We start from the raw sequence: 19,403 nt of genomic DNA on the forward strand, positions 1-19,403 counted from the left end.
TTAGAAACTATCTCAAGCTTTCACTCACCCCTCCACAGTCCTCAGTGACATAAGCGTCGTGAATAGAGGGCACAGATTTAAGCCAAAGAACCAGAGGTAGAATGAGAAAAAAAATATTTTTGCAGCATGTTATGAAGAGGAATGCATTGTTGGAGAGAACAGAGCAAGGAGATTTATTAACTTTTGAAGGGATCTGGGTAAATACAATAGGAAAAATGTCCATAGCCACGAGTAAAGAGCAGTGGAAGGGATGAACTGTGTCACTCTTTGAAAGAAAAATTATTTTTGCAGCACATCATAAAACTCTAGTAGAGTTCCTTTTGAGTTCTGCTTCGTATATTAAGCTTGATTGGTTGTGCTGAAACTTGAAAGAGCAGGATTTTGGGAGACTGGCGTGGAGTTGTCCCACTGCATCCTACTTAATTAACAGTGTCTCTGTGCATTTAGCTCTTCGCATTCTGATATTTCAAAATATTATCAGTCTTGTGGGATTTTTCAACCCATCCGTTCTCACTCAGTGCCTACCTATTAATACTAAGGGATAGAAGTGAATTATAGCATCACTGTTTCTGTCTTGGATGAGATTGTTTAATGTCACAGGTCAGAGATCAAACCTGGGACATTTTCTTGTCTGAATCGACCAACATCACTTGTGCATTTACAGACTGAGTCTTCAACGTAGCCTGTTTCCCTTTTAATCAGTTTACATTTTCTTTTTCTCAGTCACCCTGCAATACTTTTGACCATACCGGTGGGGCACTTGTGAAATGTTACCAAGGAGAGTGTAGTATTTCTTGGAACTTTTCTATATTTTCTGACCCCTCCCACATACAAACCACTAGTCGAGAAAATGGTGCAAAGATTATTATGAAAATAGAATTTGCTGCTTTGTGACTTAACCTATCATAAAGATGGTGAGATAGATTGGTTATAACATGAATATAGCAGTGTACCATCAAATGTACAATTTGTACAAACTCAAAAAAGTAAATTCTTGTCTGCAATCTTGTCTGTACAAAATAATAAGTAGTAAATCATAGGTTGGAAATTCGCACTTCTGCAGAATGTGATCTTGATTTGTGTCAGCATCAGGAGCTGTGGAATTTTTACCCAGAAATGCACATTGCCACTTAATTTAAAATTGCATTAAAGAGGATGTCTGTTTATTGACCCTCCATGTTGAAGTTTAAATTTTAATTCTCTTGGTCAAAGGCTGCCTGTGAGGATGATGTTTTTAAATTAGTACTGCCATGAACTCAGTTACCATTGTCTTTCCGGATGCCACTGGTGAAAGCACAAAAGATTTTAGTTTCCTATCTGTACTGTTTATTTAAAATGGATTGATGATGGTTAAACTGACTTAGATAAGAACTTAACACAAATATATTAGTTAGTGTGCAGAGAATCAAACTTCACTTGGTGTATCCTGAGACTGTATGAAACACCATTGTGACAGCTTGGCAAATGTGGTCATTCTCTTTGACAAAGGCAAAATACTGTGGATGCTGGAATCTGAAAGAAAAACAGAAAATGCTGGAAAATCTTAACAGGTCTGACAACATCTGTGGAGCTCTGGCGAAGGGTCATTCAGACTTGAAAAGTTAGCTCTATTCTCTCTCCACAGATGCTGTCAGACCTTCTGAGATTTTCCAGCATTTTCTGTTTTTGTTGTGGTCATTCCCCCTCCTTTTCCTGCCCCCCACCAACACCTTTAAAAACACACTTTTATTGTAATGAGATTTTGGAAATATTTGAGGTTCACTTTGCACATTTCTAGATTCATTTCAGTGGAAATTTAAATGTATTCGCATTAGGTATCGCACAGCTGCAGCAGGAAAATATCATAGCTGTTGGCATATAAGGTGACCTTTGGAAGTCTCCAAATCCCTCCAAAATGGGGGTTGACATGTACGCTCAGTATAAAAATAACTTGGTGTATGTGGGTAGTTGCCATCTTTGTGATTTGGCAGATGGGGTTTGCTCTGTGTGGACACCTTAAACGCTCGTATATCTTTGTGACACAACCTGCGTTGCCTGCTTGATCCCTTGCACCCAATTATAAGGTACCGGTAAGTGTAACATCCATTTGTGGGTTAAAAATTGAAACCGACCCAAGATGTATAGGTTAGGGGGAATTAGTGGGGTAAATGTTTGGGGTTACAGGGATAGGGCTGGGAAAGATGCTCTGTCGGAGAGTCGGTGCAGACCCAGTGGGCCGAATGGCTGCCTTCTGCACTGTAGGGATTCTATGATTTAATGATTCTGATAACTAATGCGAGTATAGTGTCCTAGCTGAAAGTGGATTAGGAGAGAGTGGTTTGCCTGATAAGCTTAGTATCTGCAAAAAGGATAATTTTTAGGTCTGGAAAGTTGAAGTCATCTTGTGCTACAATTTAGTTTGTTAAATTGACTATAAATGTGTGATCACAGCCAATAAAACATTCTGAATGTGCAAAGTTGCATCATTTGTGTGCTAGGCATTTAAAGTTCTGCAGGATTAAAACATCTCCTCCAAATTATGTTCTCCATTTCTAAAGTACCTCAGTCAGGTAAAGGTACTTTGTGTACTAATGTTGTTGTTCAGGGATTCTCAGTTTATAATTAATTCCTGTTAGACGTTCCCATCTACACTTTTAAGCAGGTTGCTGTAAAGCTGTCCCAAGTTAAGAATCTCTGGTCTATTTGTAAAGCTGTTTGAGACTGTGAATTTAACAGTGGAGAATTTGGTGGAGCTCTTGCAGTTTCTATTAATATCTTCACTCACCTGGTTACTAAGAACATTGACTGTAAGATTTGTTTCCTTGTTCATGTAGGTCCAGCTGGTGAACAACTCATTCAAGGGAATAAAGTACTTGAGGCTGAATACACTGGCATCTCTTGGTTATGCAGTGGTGGTGATCGATGGCAGGGGGTCCTGTCAGCGAGGTCTTTTGTTCGAAGGTGCCCTCAAAAACAAAATGGTATTTTCCCATTTACCACAGTGATTTTAAATTGGTATTTAATTAAACATGTCTATACCCACCATGTTCCTGCAGCCTGAAGAACTCTAGATATTCAAAAATACATTTAGCTTCTTTCCCTCCTTTAGTACGACATGAATAGTGGCACTAGGGTATGGATGCCATTGGCCTTGGTTACTCGTGTGATCCTTAAATTATATTAATATTAGGTTGATTAATCCTAGAAGTCTGCCTTTGCTTTACTTTAAAAATTACAGGCTCTGGAACATCATATTCAGATGGGTTTGTACTCTGCTTCACTCATTGTAATGATAAATATTATTCCTTTAATTTCTCAGTGCAAGTAGGTGTTCCTATTACCTCTGAGCTACTTGTTGAGATGCGTTCTGTAGCATTCTGGGCCAGAGTTTTCCCTGTGGTACCTTCAATGTTGAACTGCTGGTCGCAGCATATAATTGGCTCCAATTGCTCAACATCATCATCTAAACTTTTCCCAAACTGTGAAAACGTTGATGAATGATATTTTTGGAAAAGAGTTAGTCCTTCTGAAAGTCCTGCTGAATGTCCAAGTAACACTCGCACTCTCTTGCGCTCTCTCTCTCTCTCTCTCTCTCTGCATTCCCCCCCCCCTCCCCCCATGACCTGTAACATTAGACTCCACTTAGCAACTGTACGCTGAAGTTAGTTAAGCTACAGGTGCTTCCCACAGATATGGTTGTCCAAGACTGCAAAACATTCAACAGATTCCCACATGTTGCAGTCACGGCACACACGTCTGTCTAACTATTTATTTGTTTACTAAATTAGTTAACTGAAGTCATGGTAGATTACAGACTCCTAACTTGAAGACAAACAAAGGACACTCAGCATCTACTGGAGGTAAAACACACAATAAAAAGCAGCATTGCTTTTCCACCTCCCAGTATCAAATTCTTACTTGCACCAAATTTCTGACTTGGCACTCAGTTTACCATACACAGTGTTTCTGGAACACGCTGTGCTTCACACACTTTGGGGTTTACAGCTAGCATCCAAATTACAATTGCTAAGTCATTCACACTTATTCAGGCAACCACTTTTAATTGATTGGCAGTTAAGTGCCAATGCACGCAGTTTGTTAAACTCGGCATCTTAACTAGCTTGCAGTTTCTTTCATGGTTTTACAGTTCTATTCAAAATGTAAACTGTTAATCTAAATTACATCTGCAGAAATATTTATCAGGGAGACCCTACTTGCACCAAATCCCTGGTTTAGCATTCAGTTTACGAAGCATCTCGTCCGTGTTCACTCTGTGCTTCACATTCATGACAATGCGATTAATGCCAAATTGGGAGCTATTTTTAAGTTGAGGGCCATATCTTTAGGAACTGTGCTAACTCAACTCCAAATTTACACTTGTGACTTAAAGCCAGAACACATGATTTTCATCTCAGCAGATGAGCACGCATTTCAATTCGTTCCAGTTTTTCCATTTTACTAATTTCCAAATGCTAATCTCAATGTTAGCAATGTGATCTCTTGGGCTTCTGACACTTTAGGCTCCTGCCATCAATTGCGTGAGCTTGGGGTTTCTGAACCCTCCCTCCTGGCAAGCATTATTGCCTGAAGGTACGATTGTGACTGTTGACATACAAGAAATCAGTAACATGTTGTCAACCAACCAGCTTCGCTGTGCTGGATTTTGCAATGGGTTAATCCAAATGCTGTTCTCACTTAGAAGCAATGACATCAACTTGTGTTACAGCTATGAGGTGTATAAGATTATTATGTTTTGGGGTAGTGGGTTTCTTTTAAGTGTAAATGAAGGGGTCATGTGGCCTGTCATGCAGTCTTGTTGATAATAAACCTGGATGGTTTTATTATTAGAGATCAAAGGAAGACGATTTGCTTTTACTGAGAAGAAAATACATTTAGAGACTATGCTAGCAGTCTGAGCTTACAATGAGTGACTCTGAGCCCCAAATCCCAGAAAGATGTTGAAGTTACTGACAGTGCCTCCTATTTGACAGCCTGAAAATCAGACATTTTTATAATCTCCCAGGAACTAATTTTAAATTTGTAAATTTGCCTGGACAATTTGGTTCAGCACTGCATAGGCACAGTGTGGCTTACTGGCTTTTGTGGCAATATTGGCTTTCCTTTTCAGACGCTGCTCTATCCTGCGCTCCAGGTGACCCTCGACCCCATCCAACCAGCTTGACATGAACTACCCATGGCTCAAAACGCCTGACTTGAAATCAAGAAATAACCAAAATCTAGTCTTGGCCCCAAGGGTGCCAGGTTTGAAGTACTGTACATGTACAGGGTTGTAACCAGTTGTGCTGTAAACTGTCCATTTACTTTGGAGATGAATGAGAGTCAGGGCCAAGGATCAGCATTTTTACATGAAGAATGCAAGGTGAATTTATTTCGTATTGTCATTGGGAAGAGGGCAGAGGAAGCCATTTTTCGAAGTCTGGCTGCTGGCTTTCCTACAAATCATTGAATCTCACACAGCAGTTCTTTGTGGTCAGCAGAGAGAAAAGGCTGCTTAGCTTTTCAAACCAGCGCTGTTGGATGAAGGAGGGAGGCAGTCTCTAGTCAAAGGGATGTATCTTGCAGCCATCTAAGGATTCTGGGAGATTTTTCATGGCATGACCAGGGAGAAGAAAATTTCACTGAAACGTGCTTTAATGTTGGTGGTGGATTTAAGAAGCTCACTTAAAACTGGGGAGAGCGTCTGGAGGCGGTTACTCAACGTTACTACTCGATGAAATGAAAATACAGAAACTCGTTAGAAGCTGGGAACAATTGTGGACTGTTTGTTGAAAAGATTGTAATTCTGTGAAGTGTGATGGGTAATAAGTATGTAAGGGGGATATCACTTTCTGTAATTTAAAGTAAAGTAAAACTTTGTCAATAGTGTTTTCTTAGTCATTTGTTACAGTAAAAGTTTTAAAATGGGAAATCTTGCCATATTATTCTTTCAACTAGTAACTGGCAGTTCAAATCTCTTTAAAGGTTAGTGGTCTCTACGGAGATCATAATAGTTGAAAAAGTCAAGGAAGAGCAAGTAGTCTTCAGCCCATCCAACTTGTACACTTAAACTCTCCTAGCTTGGCATTCAATTAACGTTTTGAACTCCCCTAATCATAAAAGATAAATAGATACAAGGCAAATGATTCGACCCATCGAGTTTAATCTTGCATAGAATTCCAAGGTCCTAACCTCACTGGGCAAGTAATTCCAAGCATTCATCACTCTGAGTAACATTTTTGAGGTTTGCATTGGATTCATGTTTCACTTATTCAGGTTTATAGCTTTAATCCTGCAGGTTTGACTTTAATTCTGGAATGTTGTATTTAAAATTTTCCATGAATGCTGCTGTTTTTGCTAAATAGACATTATGGTGAGCTAAGTTTTGTTCAATTAAACCAAAGTGTTCACATTGTTCTTCGAACTTCAGATGGTTTCCTGCTTCCTCAGTGTCTCATATGCTCTTCACCATTTTCCATTTAAGAGGAATAGCAGGTGACCTGCACCAAACTCTATGCCAATGCTATCCTTAAGGCAGTCTAAGTGACATCTTTATTTTTACTCTTAATCCTGAAGCACAACTACTGAAACCGTACATCTTTATTTTCTCCCCTCCTTCACAGGGCCAGGTAGAGATTGAAGATCAGGTGGAAGGGCTGCAGTGGGTTGCGGAAAAGTATGGCTTCATTGATCTAAACAGAGTTGCCATCCATGGCTGGTCATATGGAGGTTTTCTCTCCCTCATGGGTTTGATCCACAAGCCCAAAGTCTTCAAGGTAATAAAAGCATCAGCTGAATCAATTTGGATGAATCATGTTTAAAAACTTCCAACGTTTTTATTTAAAAGCACAATAAAATGATATCTGGGTTCAGAGTTGTGGAATATATTGCTCATATTTGTGGTATTGTCCAACTGAAATAAATCATGGAATCCTAAGTGAAATTGCATTTTATCACTTCAAAATGTGCACATAGATAATGGATTCATTTGTTAGCAGTTGATTTCAATCTCTTATTTTAGATTCATTTTACTGTTTTAAAAAGGGTGCACCTTTATTTTGTCCTTTAAAGGAAAGTGAGAACAAAGAAGGAAGTTATTTCAAATATTACATTTGTCTGATGAGACGAACCTTAAACACTTGTATCCCTAAGACGAGATGTCAAGACTCAAGTCAGGGTTCAGGGACACTAGTGAGACAGTTTTGATTCTGTAGAGTGATGACAGTGTTGGTGCAGTAATATTCTATACATATTACTATACAATGGAGTGGAGGAATGAACTTTGCTTTTTGAATTCACGTACCTTCAGTCCAGCTTCTGCTATGCTCAAAACATCAAGATTATCCTGGCTCATGTCTTCTATAACTGCTGCCATGATCCCTCTTTATCTTCATTAGCATTGGCACTATCCTGCTCTTTCATCTCTCTCCCATCAACTCTCCAGTTGTCTAGCCCCATGGAACAACTCTTCAATGCTTCCACTGTAAAGTTTTCCAATAAAACCACTAGAGCTTCAACAATAGTTTATTTTCCTGACCAGAGTTCCCTGTGGAACTATTTTTATTTTCCTAATTTTTTTACATATCCCCATGTGATAATTATTTCCGGAAATATCAAGTTAATTTTCATCTATATGCTGCTGAAAACTCTCACGTTGTCAGCATCAAGATTGATAGCAAACTTACTGTTCGATCTGGTCTCGCATGAGTCAGAATCTTCCTGTCGACCAAGGCTTTTGGGCCTGCCATTTGACATTTCTCGCTACTTGGCTAGACTGAACCAAGCCACCAGTCCTGTTCAACCATGTGAACGTCAAAATCCCAATTTCAGTCCATCATCAAAATCACCTCCATCTATTTTTGCAGTGATCTTCCCCATCCTTATCTCACCCAAATCACTGCTGAATGTTTTATTCATGTTCTTTGCTGTCTCCAGACTGGAATTCTCCATGATTATTCTTGTCCTCATCTGACAAACTTCCAATTGTCCAAAGTTCATTCATGTTTAGCACTGAGTAATATTCAGTCATTTCTATCATTCTGACTTATATTGGCTCTTGATTTCCCAATTTATTACATTTTCTATCATTTTCTTCTTTCTCTCCCTCATGGCCTCACTGTACAGCTGCAACTTCCTCCTGCCTTAGTTACCCTCCTGCATCATTGTCCTCTAAATCCAGACTCTCTCATCCCAACAGCTGCCTTGCCTTACAAATAAGACATCCTTTCCTAAATACCTCAGCCTTTACTTTTCTCCATATTTTTATTTTGAAAAGTTTTAAAATCCATTCCTCGACGAAGAATGTTTAACTCTGCCACTGCAGTTTTGCATCAATTACTTTAGGCGTCAGTGAATAATAAAAATATCTTTGGATGTTCTGTACACTAAAGATGCTGCTTTAATGCCAGCGGCTGTTGGACTGGTGGTAGGTTGTTTGCTTGCTTTTCTCTCTATCTTTCGGATGAGCTGCTAACCCAAGGGCTTAACTGCTCTCTGAAGTGGATGTAACAAATCCCCTTGCACTATTTTGAAGAGGAACAGTGGCATTGTTGCTAGAAATCTGGTCAATATTCACCTCTCAATCAACATCACCAGAAACAGATGATTTGGTCACTACCTTGTTTCTGGAAGATTGCTGCGCGTAAACTGGCGGCCACATTTCCTGCAATACAACAGTGACGCATCTTCAAAAGTAATTTATTTACTATGAAGTACTGTGAGCAGATCAGTGGGGTTTTTTGGCGGTGCAGTGTATTGGAGCAAGCTGAAATTTTAAACAAAAATGGGACAAAAGAATTGTTTAATTGAAGCGGTTGCTCAGATACTAAATCATGTGGTAAATGGCATGACATCACTCAAATGTTCTTTTGTCGCTAACAGGTTATCCTGATATTTTTCAGGTTGCTGTAGCTGGTGCGCCAGTCACAGTCTGGATGGCTTATGACACTGGTTACACTGAGCGTTACATGGACATCCCAGAAAGTAATCAACAAGGTTATGAAGCTGGTTCAGTGGCGCTACATGTTGATAAATTACCAAATGAGTGAGTAATATAGTTGCCTCTTGTAGAGGAATACTACATTCCAACGATTTTATAGCACAAACAGATTAATCAGCTCAACCGAGCCTTCTCTCACTTAGCTAACCGTATCGGCATGAACTTCCATTCCTGTCTGCTTCACTTTTTATCCAGCTTCCCTTTAAATGAACCACAAGTTGTTTCCTATTATGTGGGGCACATGTTGATTGTGCACTTGTGATTTTTGAATTGGAGGTTGGAAGTGGTGACTTGGATTCTGGCATTCTGCCATTATCTGCTTCCATTTGTGTAGAATTTGGGCAGGTTGAAATAAAAATTTTCAAGTGCAAGAAATCTGATATAAACTAAATACTGGAGGCCTCTTGATAGCTGAAAAACATGCTAAGGTTTATGTGGAGACCCCTTCATTTGAAGTGGGGGAGAAATAAAAACAGGTAGACTACATAAAATAAAGGGGTGGGGAGACAAAGTAATGAAGCAACTATGTAACTACTGTTACTGAAAGGTTCAACGCTGAACGCTTTTTTGGCTAAAGGGACTAAAAACTGCCGGGTGGTGCACACAAGATGGCACGCATTCGTGTAGAATGAATTTAAAGATGAATAGGAAAAAACCCAAAAGTGGAAATGAATGCAGTTGAAAAAATACATCATCTGTTCTCGTTGACTAGACAGTAACACCCAGCCTCTTCCTCTCCTCATTCAGTCAATGGTGGCAGCAGGCTCTAACAAACTTAAGGAAATTTTAAGCTTCTGCCTCTTTAATTCCCGTTATGGGAGCACAGAGTCCAATGGTACATTGAATTATGGATACAATAAAATCCATCTATTTTGCTTGGCTCAATTACCTGCCCTGAGAAATGTGTTATTGTGCCTGGAGTATAGGGGATGGGATGGAAAACTCCAATGTAGGTGGAAACAGCATTTTCACAATGACTTGATGATTAACAGTGAAAAGGGCTCAGGGCTACCTGCAGTTCCTCAATTACTTGCAATGAATGAGTACCTTTTTGAAACACAAAGATGAGGAGATCTTGGTACCAATTTTTAGCCATTTATCTAACTAAACAAAATAAAAAATTTATTTGAAATCAAGAATTATTTGGAATTTGATGTAAGGTTACAAAATGTTGGATATTACCTGAACCTGATCTGTGAACTGTTATTATGTAGGAGTGATATTTAATGGAAGTCCATCTGAGTTCTGAATGTTATTCGTGAAAAAAAAAGTTATGGAATCATTGGTATTAACTTTTACCCTATTACTGAAGATTCATTGACAGTCGCTCTATTCCCCAAACCCTGCCTTTTAGATTGATGTGAGACAGTATTGTCCATGGAAAGAGAAATGTGTAAAATTTAGATGAAATAACACAGTCATTGTGGTTCATTTTGCCTTTTTATTCATTGCTATGATGTTTTGATACTTTATCCACCCAGGCCCAATCGTTTGCTGATTCTGCATGGATTTTTAGATGAAAATGTGCACTTTTTCCACACAAATTTCTTAGTATCACAACTAATCAGAGCTGGAAAGCCATATCAGCTTCAGGTGAGGCTATATTTGTTACATTTATTTTATTACTTCAGTAGGAACACCAGTAATTAGATAATAGTGGTATTTTGTTTAGTTCCAATTTCCAGTTAATTGAAATCAAGCTAAGATCTTGGTGTCGAGTGACATTTTCCAAAGCCCAACATCCTAGAAATATACAAACCACAAGCACATTGAATCAATCTGATAACTGTCTTGACATAGAAGCCTTTTCCATGTAATCTTGACTCGATTGAGTACATTACTAACTCCGATTTGTGCCACGTTCTTGGAATGTCTTTATCAATGCTTGAGCTGGGAACACTTGAGCTTTGGAAAAAGCTAGGGCTTCACTTAATGACATTGTAGCTTTGCCAACCATGCCATGCTTTTGTTAGCAGCTCAGTCCAATGAGGATATTAACTCTGGAAACACAGGAAGAATTTGCATCCTGATAGGTGTGAAAATATGCTGCTTCAAAATGTGGTGTTATCCTGTCCTGAAGTGAAGGCATTGATCTTTCTCTAATGTATGGGTCCACAGTTGCTGGTCACTTTTCAGTAACTCGTCAAGCGGGCATTCTTCAATTGTGAAGCATTCACTCATGGATGGTTACCCGAGCTGGGCCCAGTCTATGATATTTAATATGTGCCTCCAGCCATGGTTGCTGGATTAGAAGCAGAGTTGATTTTTGTTCTTACTCTGGGTTACAGAAGCCCATTAAAATGTCACTTGGTTGTGATTAGCTACTTAACATACTGGGCATCAAACTCTGGGGTTTCTGCATTATGCATGATCTTTACTTGAACCAACTGATGTATTGGCTGAAATCCAATTGTGGCTTTTTTCTCTGTTTTGACTCGAGTAAATGGCTACTGAGGTCATAATCCGAGTCTATATGGAAGATCACAATTGGATTCCCTTTGCATTCTTTCCCTTCGTATAAATACTTAAAAGCATGCTTGGAAACCAGTGAGAGTGCTTGAATTGAATTTGTGTGTATCTCATTATTTGAGCTCTATTTTAACTCCACTAGTTGTCAGTGAATGACACCAACAATGGCAGGTGTTGTTAGTTTGGGATTGAACATGCCTGCCTTTGGTTGGATATGTTGTTATTGACGATGTGAACTAGAATCAGAGTTTTTGATCATGGAAGGCATTAGCCAAACTTGCACCTTCTATCAAGTGTCCTTGACTAGCACTTGAAAGTGAAATCCTCAACCAGATTTTTCCCTCCCTCACCCAGGTGAGGGACAAAGGAAAACTTTAGGCACCTGGCCTCTGAACTGGAACTACTCACTCGATATAGATTGTGAATTGTAACTTGGATCTTCTGACCTGTTGCAACATCAGACTCTGTCTTAATCCATTAGGTTGTCAGGGAAGCTAGAGAAATGATTTCAATCTTAGTTGAACTTGGAATTTTGTCTTTCCTCCATAGATTGGGAATCTGTGCTGTATAACTTTCTTGAGTGACCTTATACTCATATCCCTTAGCTCTAAGCTACCCAGCTGTAAATATTTCTATGTTACCATCGTTTGCAAATAACTTGATGTTTTCTGTCTGTCTGCTGCAGATTTATCCCAATGAAAGACACAGTATTCGCTGCCCTGAGTCTGGAGAGCACTATGAGATAATGCTGCTACACTTTCTACAGGAATACCTCTGAGAAAACAAATGAACCACAACAGAAGAAATGTTTCTGGACCGTTGCTGATATTCGGCTCCTGGTGACTTGCTTTTTGTCAAACAACATATTCCCCACCACCAACCCACAAATCCTCAGTCCTAACTACACCAGTTTAGCATTTTCTTTGCAACTTCCTTTCGGAGCAAAGTGGGGATAGTACACTGATCTCACTGAAATTGATTTTAAACTGTGATTTGATAAGACTGAAACCTAACATTGTTACTTCAGTTTAATTTATATAAGTGTTAACGGTACAGTGTGGAATCAGTTAATTCACCTAAACTGTACACTGGCATTGATTTCAGCTTTTGTACATGCCTTGAAAACTGCACGATGGTTGGGAGAAAGGGAGAAGATTAAAGCCAAATGATTTCTCTCGGCTTCAAAACTCACGGCCAGACGTGCTGCTTTGAATTTGACATACCACTTTGCAAAAAAAAAACAAGCTTCACTTCCAATTAGCCGCCATGTTTCTAAAATGCATCTCCATAGGAACTTGGTTTCTCACAATCGTTCAGTAAAAGACTTGAGTTTTAACCTCTGCAAGCTGCACCACTCAAGAAGTGTGTTTCAGGGCAAGAGCCAACTACAACTTTGCTGAGTATTCAAAGTGCGTATTATTAAAAGAAAATATTTTTATGGATTCTTATTCTTTTATAATGAGTGTATGGCATTGTAACTCATTAAAATAATTGTAACGCTTAATTCATAGCGTGTTCTTTCTCCATAACTGTCTTTGCCAGTTTTCAGCCTTTCTCTCCTGACCCTGCTGGGCCACAGATGCTAGTTTCCCTCTTGTACCTCACCTGAGTTTCAGCTTGGGCATTGTGTGTGTAGGGGAATATTCAACCGTGGAGAATATCACACACAACTCTATGTCCTCCCTTATCCAATTACAGTGTTCAGTGGCATTTCATGAAAGTGCAATGGGCAAAAGCATAGAAAGAGAAAGCAAATAGTGAGATGAAGTAAAGCTTGCTCACAAGGATGTGGAGGAAAGGATTTTGAAGAAAATCTTGGAGGAGGACAGGGAGGTGGATAAGTTGAAGGTGTTTAAGCAAGAAAATCCACGATCTGGCACCAAGATGACTGAAAACATGACCAACAATGCTGGACAAAAGGAAAAGGTGATGCACAAGGTGTCAGAGCCAGACAAGTGGAGAACATGAGGTTTTTACTGGAGGTTACAAAATTAAAGTTGAGGGCCAAGGAAAGATCCTTGAGGGATCTAGTGTGAGGAAGCTGAGGGAAACTATTAGTAGGGGTGCTCTAATTCATGGGATAAGTTAAAATGGCACCAAGTGAGAGCAGACCCAATGAAATGGATAACCAAGAATAATGGAAACAATTGTGTCGAGAGCTGTCTAGAAGTCAAAAAGGACGAATAAGGTAATGCACCATAGTGAGTGTCACAGGAACATTGGGTCTCTTTGCTGTTGTAGGAGGAATGTAAATATGTTCAAGGGATTTATGTAAGAAGTTGCAGAAGAGAGAGTCCTGAATCTGAGAAGTGACTACATGCACCATAATCTCCCATTCACACACACACACTTTGCGAACAAATCATAGATAATGACTACGAGTAAGCAATTTCTCTTCCAGTCCCAAAGTCCAGTGTCATAACAGCCAACTGAAAACAGCTAACTTTACAAAGACCAAATCTGACAGCGGGAGAGAGAGCTGCAAATCTACTTTGTGTCCCATTGTTTAAAAAGGTGTATTGGAGATCAGTGCATTTTGCAAAGATACTATCTATTAAACAGCAGCTCCATTGAAAGTCTTGCAGCTAACTGACGGTTAACTAATATTAGTAATTTCATGCAATTATTCATGTTTTCAGTGTGATAGAATTTCAGACACTGGAATGGAGGATGGGCTGTCAATAAAGGAATAATTTGACAGGCAAGTATGTTAACTAATGCAAGGCCTCAATCTGCAATGGGATTTGTACATTTTTGTGCAAGGTGGATGAAATTTGTAGTTGGATTGGTTTTTGGAATGAAATGCAGGTGAAAGACCAAAACCATAATGTGTAGTACACCAACAAAGTTACAGAGTAGACCCATTGACTAGGCCTTATTCCTACTTATTCCAGTGCTGCCAGTATAACACCACCAATAGCTTATTTTCCTGCCAAAACACTCACCTCTAGAATTCCCTCAAGCTCAAAGGATATTTCTCTTTGTTATCCACATGCTGTAACTTCAGTGATATCCTCTACAGGCAAATGACCAGCATCCATTTTCATGCTAATGCACTTCATCACTTCCTGAACTCCTTTGGCAATCTCTGCTGTTAAGGTTTCGATTGATGAGTCAGTTTCCTTGACTTGATATTCGGAAAGTTCGAAACCATTTTGGCCACTGCCAAAAGTTTGCTACCTTGCCACTGTTTCTGTTCCAGGCATTTGCTTAAAGTGAATGAAGCCATGAAAGTGTATCCTGTTTGATTGAGTTGTGTTTCAATTCTACATGGTCATCACCAAAACTGTTAAATTTCATTCCTACAGAATCTTTTACATTCAGCCCTACCTCAATCCACAATGGCCAAAACCCACGGTCCTCATTTCTGTCACCTCCAGGATTATTTTTTTTGATACTGTCTTCCTGTTCCTTCATCCAAAAATTCTTGTTCTGTATCCAGATTTTTGTACAACTTCCTCATCCATCAGTTCCATCTACACTGCCTCCCTGTACACTGCAATGTATTGAATTCACACTTAAATTCCACCATGTCCATGCCACTCTCATTGTTGCAATTTTCTGCAGCCTTACAACCCTTGCCATGTGTTGCTCCTCTAATCCTAACCTTCTGCGACCTGCTTCAGTCCTGCATTGCTGGGAGTAAATCCTATCCCATTCTTGTCCCTTCATTAGTAGCTCACTATCTCCTGACACCAATCAGCAAGTGCATCTCCATTCCCTTTGATAATCCCCCTATAATTAAGATTCAATTCCCTTCTCTTTATCCTATTAACGGTGGCTGTTCCATTACACTCCTCCACTGTTTTCTGACAAAAACAACAGTGACTACATTCCGAAAAATAATCCAATCGTTGTGAAAGGTCTGGGGTCTTCCAAGAATATGAAAGGTGATGCATGTAATTTTTTTCCTCAATAGGTACTTTGCTGCTTTTTTTCTTTAAAAATACTGTAATTTAATGAGACCAAATGCTACAAGTAAGGAAGAAAGTCAACAGAAACAACAATACAGTGTGAGTGTTAATAGGTTGAATAGCCTACAAATTAAATGTCCTGAATGAGAATGAAAATACAGAAGATCCAAATGACTTGCAGATAGTTGAGATGTAGAAGCATAGAGTAAACCACACTTCAAAAAAACCTGATATTATTTTCAGGAGCCATATACTACACTTCATTAAATATTGATTATATTAACTTGATTATTAACTGGAATCTTATCTTTGTGAAGAAAGCAAATGGTTTTGCAGATAGCTGAGGAAGTTGCTTATTTTAAACCTTTTTTAAGCCATGCTACTGGCAATTGTCCAAACTGACCTAAAATTATTTGCTCACGTCAGCTTTGGTTTTCTGCCTCAGTTGGTTTGCTTCTAGTTAGTCTTGTCTAATAATTTTCCATTGCATTTGGGTTTGGCAATGATATACATGATTCAGTCAGAAGGCCAGCTTCCTGAGCCTTCGATTTTTAAAGATCTTAAAAAAAAAAATACAACTTGAAGAGTGGCAGGCTGGACTCATGGATTCAATAACACTTTTACCTTTGGGGACAGTTGATATCCACACTGCCATCAATTTATTTCAGCATGGATTTCAAAAGGAAAAATCTTGCTTGATGAACCTTAGAGTTTTTTGACAAGGCAACATGGAGCATAAGCAATGATAATGCAGTAGATGTAATGTATCTGGATTTTCAAAAGACCTTCAGTTAGCCCAATAATAGACCAAAGAATAAAGTCAGAGGATGTGGAGTTGGGACAAGACAGAAAACAAAGAATAAGGGTAGTTATTCAGGGTGGTGTTCCACAGAGATCAGTGCTTGGACCACTGCTATTCTCAATTTCCTTAATGATTTGGATTTTGGAATCCAAAACACAGTTTCTAAACTTGCAGATGATAAACTGCAAATTACAGAAGGACATTAATAAATTTGCAGAATGGGAAAATAATTGGCAAATTAAATTCAACACTGACAGATTTGAGGTAATATGCATTTCGTAGGAATTATAGGGAGGATGCGTATTAGATGCAAGTCTCGGTGGAGAAGTGGAAGAAAGGAATCTCGGAGTACACGAACATTGGTCACTAAAGGTCAGCCCAAGGTGAGCAAGGCTACAAATAAAGCAAACCAAGCACTGGATTTTATTTCTAAGGGAATAGAATGGAAAAGTAGGGAAAAGAATGTGAAATGTATAACAAACCTTGGCTGGACCATAATTGAGAGCACTGTTCTTGTTATGATATAAAAAGGATGGAGAGGCGCTTGAGTGGGTGCAGAGAAAATTTACAAATATGACACTGAAAATGCATCGGGATGTATACCACAAAAGGATGAGCAGGCTGCATCTCTTTTCTCTTGAAAAAAGATGGCTGGGGTGACAGAATAGATGTTCTTAAAATTATATAAGGTTTCGATAAGGGTGGATAGAGAAGGGATGTTTCTTTCCTCTTGTGGGCAGAGACTAAATGGAGATATTTAAAATAGTTGCTAAGAAATTCAATGAGGTGAAATCCAGTGGGTGAGATCCTTAATGAGTACTCTTTATCAGTGTTCACCAAGGAGAAGGCCATGATGGATGTTGAGGTCAGGGATAGGTGTGTGAACGCTCCAGAGAATGTCAATATATCGAAGGAGGAAGTGTTGAGGAGGAAATTGCATTAAGATAGACAAGTCCCCGGGACTGGATGGGATCCATCCCAGCAAGGGAAGAAATGGCTGGGGCCTTAAGAGATATCTTCACATCCTCTTTGACCACAGGTGAGGTTCCAGAGGACTGGAGAACAGCCAATGTTGTTCCTTTGTTTAAGAAAGGAAGCAGGGATAATCCAGGAAATTATAGTCTGGTGAGCCTGATGTCAGTGTAGGGGAAGCTTATGGAGAAGATACTGAGGGGCAGGATATATGCACATTTGGAAGAAAATGGACTCGTAAGTGACAGGCAACATAGTTTTGTATGGGAAAGGCATGCCTCATCAACTTAATTGAGTTTTTTTGAGATAATTGATGAGGGAAGGGCTGTGGATGCAGTTTATATGGATTTTAGTAGGGCGTTTGATAAGGTCCCACATGGCAGACCGGTACAAAACTAAAATCACATGGGATTCGGGGTGGGCTGGCTAGATGGATACAGAACTGGTTTGGTTATAGAATGATGTGGAGATAACAGTCTCACTGGCTGTCCTGTCCGGAGACAATACACATCTCTTTAACCTGTCTTAATGCTCTCTCCACTCACATGGTTTGTATCTTAAAGACTTGATTAGCTGTAAGTATTCACATTCCAACCATTATTCTATAAATTGAGTTTGTGTCTTTATATGCCCTGTTTGTGAACAGAATTCCCACTCGCCTGAAGAAGGGGCTTAAGGTTCCGAAAGCTTGTGGCTTTTTCTACCAAATAAACCTGTTGGACTTTAACCTGGTGGTGTTAAACTTCTTACTTGGTTATAGAAGACAGAGTAGCGGTGGAAGGGTGTTTTTCAGAATGGAGATCTGTAGCAAGTAGTATTTCACAGGGATCAGTGCTGTGACCTCTGTTGTTTGCAGTATATAGAAATGATCTGGAGGAAAATGTGGGTGGTCTGATTAATGAGTTCGGATGACACGAAGATTGCTGGAGTGGCAGATAGTGTCGGGGATTACCAGACCCAGTGCCTTACACAGTGATGTAAGAAAGTACATGACCTGCACTCGGTTAATCAAGTATTGGGTAGAGCTGTATATCAGCAAGCATGGAGACAGCTCCTAGTCTGTACCCTTGTAAACTTGTACATTTGTAAACCATTCTAAGAGTCACTAAAGACTTGATGGTTAACCTGCATGTGACGACAAAGACTCCTTCAGATCTACTGAACTGTTTAACACCCACAGCAAGGAGTTATATCACCTCAGTAAATGTATCAGGACCTTTTATAGGTGAATGCGAAACTATCCCTTTAAGGGATGTCCTTTGTCCTGTAGGGTCTATCCATGGAGCTTAAAGTTTATTTATTAGTGCCACAAGTAGGTTTACATTAACACTGCAATGAAGTTACTGTGAAAATCCCCTAGTCGCCACACTCCAGCGCCTGTTCAGGTACACTGAGGGAGAACTTTAGCATGGCCCATGCACCAAACTAGCACGTCTTTTGAATGTGGGAGGAAACCGGAGCACCAGGAGGAAACCCACGCAGACACGGAGAGAACGTGCAGACTGGGCAGTGGCCCAAGCCAGAATTGAACCCATGTCCCTGGTGCTGTGAGACAGCCACCATGCCGCCCATGGAGTTTGGGTATGTTTTGGGTATAGAGTGCAGAGCTGCGATAGGCTGAATTAATGGTGGAGGATAGCCTTGGCAGTTACCAGGAAAGCAAGCACAGGCATGGAGGAAGCTCTGTTGTGGTTGCAGAGCAGCTGAAGGTGTAAAAACCTATCTTGTTACTGAATCTAGCTTGCCTGTCACTCAACCTTGCTGGCCACATGCGTGCAATCAGTGATATCCTGCAAGTGAGGGAGCCCAGTAATTGCAGTGAAATCCACTACTCTTTGCTCCTGTGAGGCCTCATCTGTCTGGATTTGAATGTACAGTCCAACTTCGGTAAAGAGAGTGTCAGTGCTGTGCAGTATGCAGCTGTTTTTGAGATGCCACAAGGTCCACAACTGATCCTTAGACATGCCAGACATTCTAGGGCACATTGACTTTGACGGCTTCTGGCAGGGCATGACAACCAGTGCTTTGAGGTCTTCAGTGATGAGAGCACAGATGTCGGTGACCACCTATCTTGAGAATGGTGGTCTCCTGCAGCACTGGGTCTTTCCATGTCCAGGTAGCTCTATCTTCAACAATAGATCCAATGTTGAGGATATGGTATCCATTGCCTGCTTGCCCCTCACCCGTGTCCCCTGCCTTTTTGCTGATGGGCCCTGCCTTTACTAAGGAGTGTGTTGCTCTCCACCACTGAGCCCAAAATACATTAGTATTT

At 39.9% G+C, this 19,403-nt stretch overlaps 1 protein-coding gene across 11 annotated transcripts in view; it reads left to right on the forward strand.

The window, feature by feature from the left end:
* Positions 1 to 12,947, forward strand: part of dpp9 (dipeptidyl-peptidase 9) — a 101,249-nt gene extending 88,302 nt beyond the window's left edge. For all 11 annotated transcript variants that reach the window (XM_078198175.1, XM_078198183.1, XM_078198177.1 and 8 more), the window contains 5 exons: positions 2,814 to 2,960; positions 6,600 to 6,752; positions 8,877 to 9,019; positions 10,456 to 10,567; positions 12,129 to 12,947. In XM_078198175.1, the coding sequence (XP_078054301.1) occupies positions 2,814 to 2,960; positions 6,600 to 6,752; positions 8,877 to 9,019; positions 10,456 to 10,567; positions 12,129 to 12,221 (648 nt within the window). In that variant the 3' untranslated portion in view covers positions 12,222 to 12,947. The remainder of the gene's footprint in view (positions 1 to 2,813; positions 2,961 to 6,599; positions 6,753 to 8,876; positions 9,020 to 10,455; positions 10,568 to 12,128) is intronic.
* Positions 12,948 to 19,403: the final 6,456 nt, after the last annotated feature.

Source organism: Mustelus asterias, chromosome 26 (assembly GCF_964213995.1).
Source record: "Mustelus asterias chromosome 26, sMusAst1.hap1.1, whole genome shotgun sequence".
In the NCBI taxonomy this organism is placed as follows: Eukaryota; Metazoa; Chordata; class Chondrichthyes; order Carcharhiniformes; family Triakidae; genus Mustelus; species Mustelus asterias.